Below are 1482 nucleotides of genomic sequence, written 5' to 3'. Positions count from 1 at the left end.
GGGCAGGGACACGTCTGCTCCTCCTTCTTCTCCCCAGGGCAGAGCCCGAGCGCCATGGAGGACCTGCTGGATGTGGAGAACAAGCGGATGGCCGACAGCCTGGCCAGCAAGGTCACCAGGCTGAAGTCGGTGAGTGCCGAGGTGACATCAGGCGTCGAGGCTCCAGTTACCTGGGGGTCCTGCAGGGGATCGCAGAACCTTGGAAAGGCTTGGGTGGGAAAGGGCCTTAAGGCTCATCCGGTCCCACCCCTCTGCCATGGGCAGGGACACCTATCCACCAGACCAGGTTGCTCCAAGCCCCTGTCTGACCTGGCCTTGATCACCTCCTAAGCTCACCTCCTTGGGGAAAATTTCACCAAGAAAAGGCAGGTAGATTAATTTGGGGAAATACCTGTGTCTCTGTGCAAGGGTTCTTAAAGCTGGGTTGCTCTTACTGGCATCAAACACTCTGATTCAGAGCTTTAAGCTCTAAATTACTATTAAAAATTTAGTGCAAACCGTGAAAGAAGTCATTGACTCACCATGTAAAAGGGCAGACTGAATTCCTGCCATTGTGTCCCAGGGCTTAAACTCCCCTGTCCTTTACCTGACAGATTTAGACAGTCAGGCTTTGTTTTCAGAGCTGGAAAAGTTCATCTGCCTGACGGGGAAATGCGAATCATTTTCCTTGTTCCTGCACCAGACAAGGCCCTGTGTGTCTGTTGCAGCTGGGAAAGCAGCAGCTTGTTTGAATAATTTGCATTTCAGATTTTAGAGGTCCTCTGGACATTAAAAGCTCATTAATGCCCATTTCCTGCCTTGCCCTGCAGCTGGCTCTGGATATCGACAAGGATGCTGAGGAACAGAACCACTACCTGGACGGCATGGTAAGGATCTGGGAAACGGGGCACGGGGCTTTCTGTGCCAATCAGGGATCGGGGTGAGAGGTGGGATGGCAAAGGCCCTGAAGGGAGAAGCCCTAAATCAGCCCAATCGGCGCTTGTAGGGGCGTCCTGTGCGGGGCCTGGAGTCGGGCTGGCTCATCCCTGTGAGTCCCTCCTGTTCGGGATGTCCCGTGGCTCTGCAATGCCTGCAGCGTGTGCTTTCCCGCCAGGACTCGGATTTCCTGAGCGTGACGGGGCTGCTGACGGGCAGCGTGAAGCGCTTCTCCGGCATGGCGCGCTCCGGCCGCGACAACCGCCGGCTGCTCCTCGCCGTCTCCGTGGCGCTCGTCCTCATCTTCTTCATCCTCTACTACCTGGTGTCCCGGGCAGGGACCTGAGCCCGGCCTGGGAGGGCGTCCCAGGGTGTCCCAGGCCAGACCCCGCCACCCACAGCCCTGTCCGCGCGTTTCCAGAGGAGCCTCCAGCCACACCTCCGCCTTCCGAGCGACTCTTCCTCCCTCCAGCTCCTCGTTGTCGCTCCAGCAGGGCCCAGACAGCTCTTCCAAAACAAGTTTGGCTCCAAAGGGATCTTCACGTCTGCCGTGATTTTGGGGTCGTG

General features: G+C 57.3%; 1 protein-coding gene across 1 annotated transcript; it reads left to right on the top strand.

The window, feature by feature from the left end:
* Window positions 1-6: 6 nt before the first annotated feature.
* Window positions 7-1358, top strand: BET1L (Bet1 golgi vesicular membrane trafficking protein like). Its single transcript, XM_017732769.1, has 3 exons — window positions 7-129; window positions 810-866; window positions 1094-1358. The coding sequence occupies exons 1-3, from the start codon at window positions 55-57 to the stop codon at window positions 1259-1261; spliced, it is 300 nt and encodes a 99-aa protein (XP_017588258.1). The 5' UTR covers window positions 7-54; the 3' UTR covers window positions 1262-1358.
* The last annotated feature ends 124 nt before the right edge of the window (window positions 1359-1482 follow it).

The sequence above is a fragment of the Corvus brachyrhynchos genome, unplaced genomic scaffold (genome assembly GCF_000691975.1).
Source record: "Corvus brachyrhynchos isolate BGI_N302 unplaced genomic scaffold, ASM69197v1 scaffold624, whole genome shotgun sequence".
Taxonomy (NCBI): Eukaryota; Metazoa; Chordata; class Aves; order Passeriformes; family Corvidae; genus Corvus; species Corvus brachyrhynchos.
The sequence above is the reverse complement of the archived record's forward strand: the minus strand, read 5'-3'. Positions and strand labels throughout refer to the sequence as shown.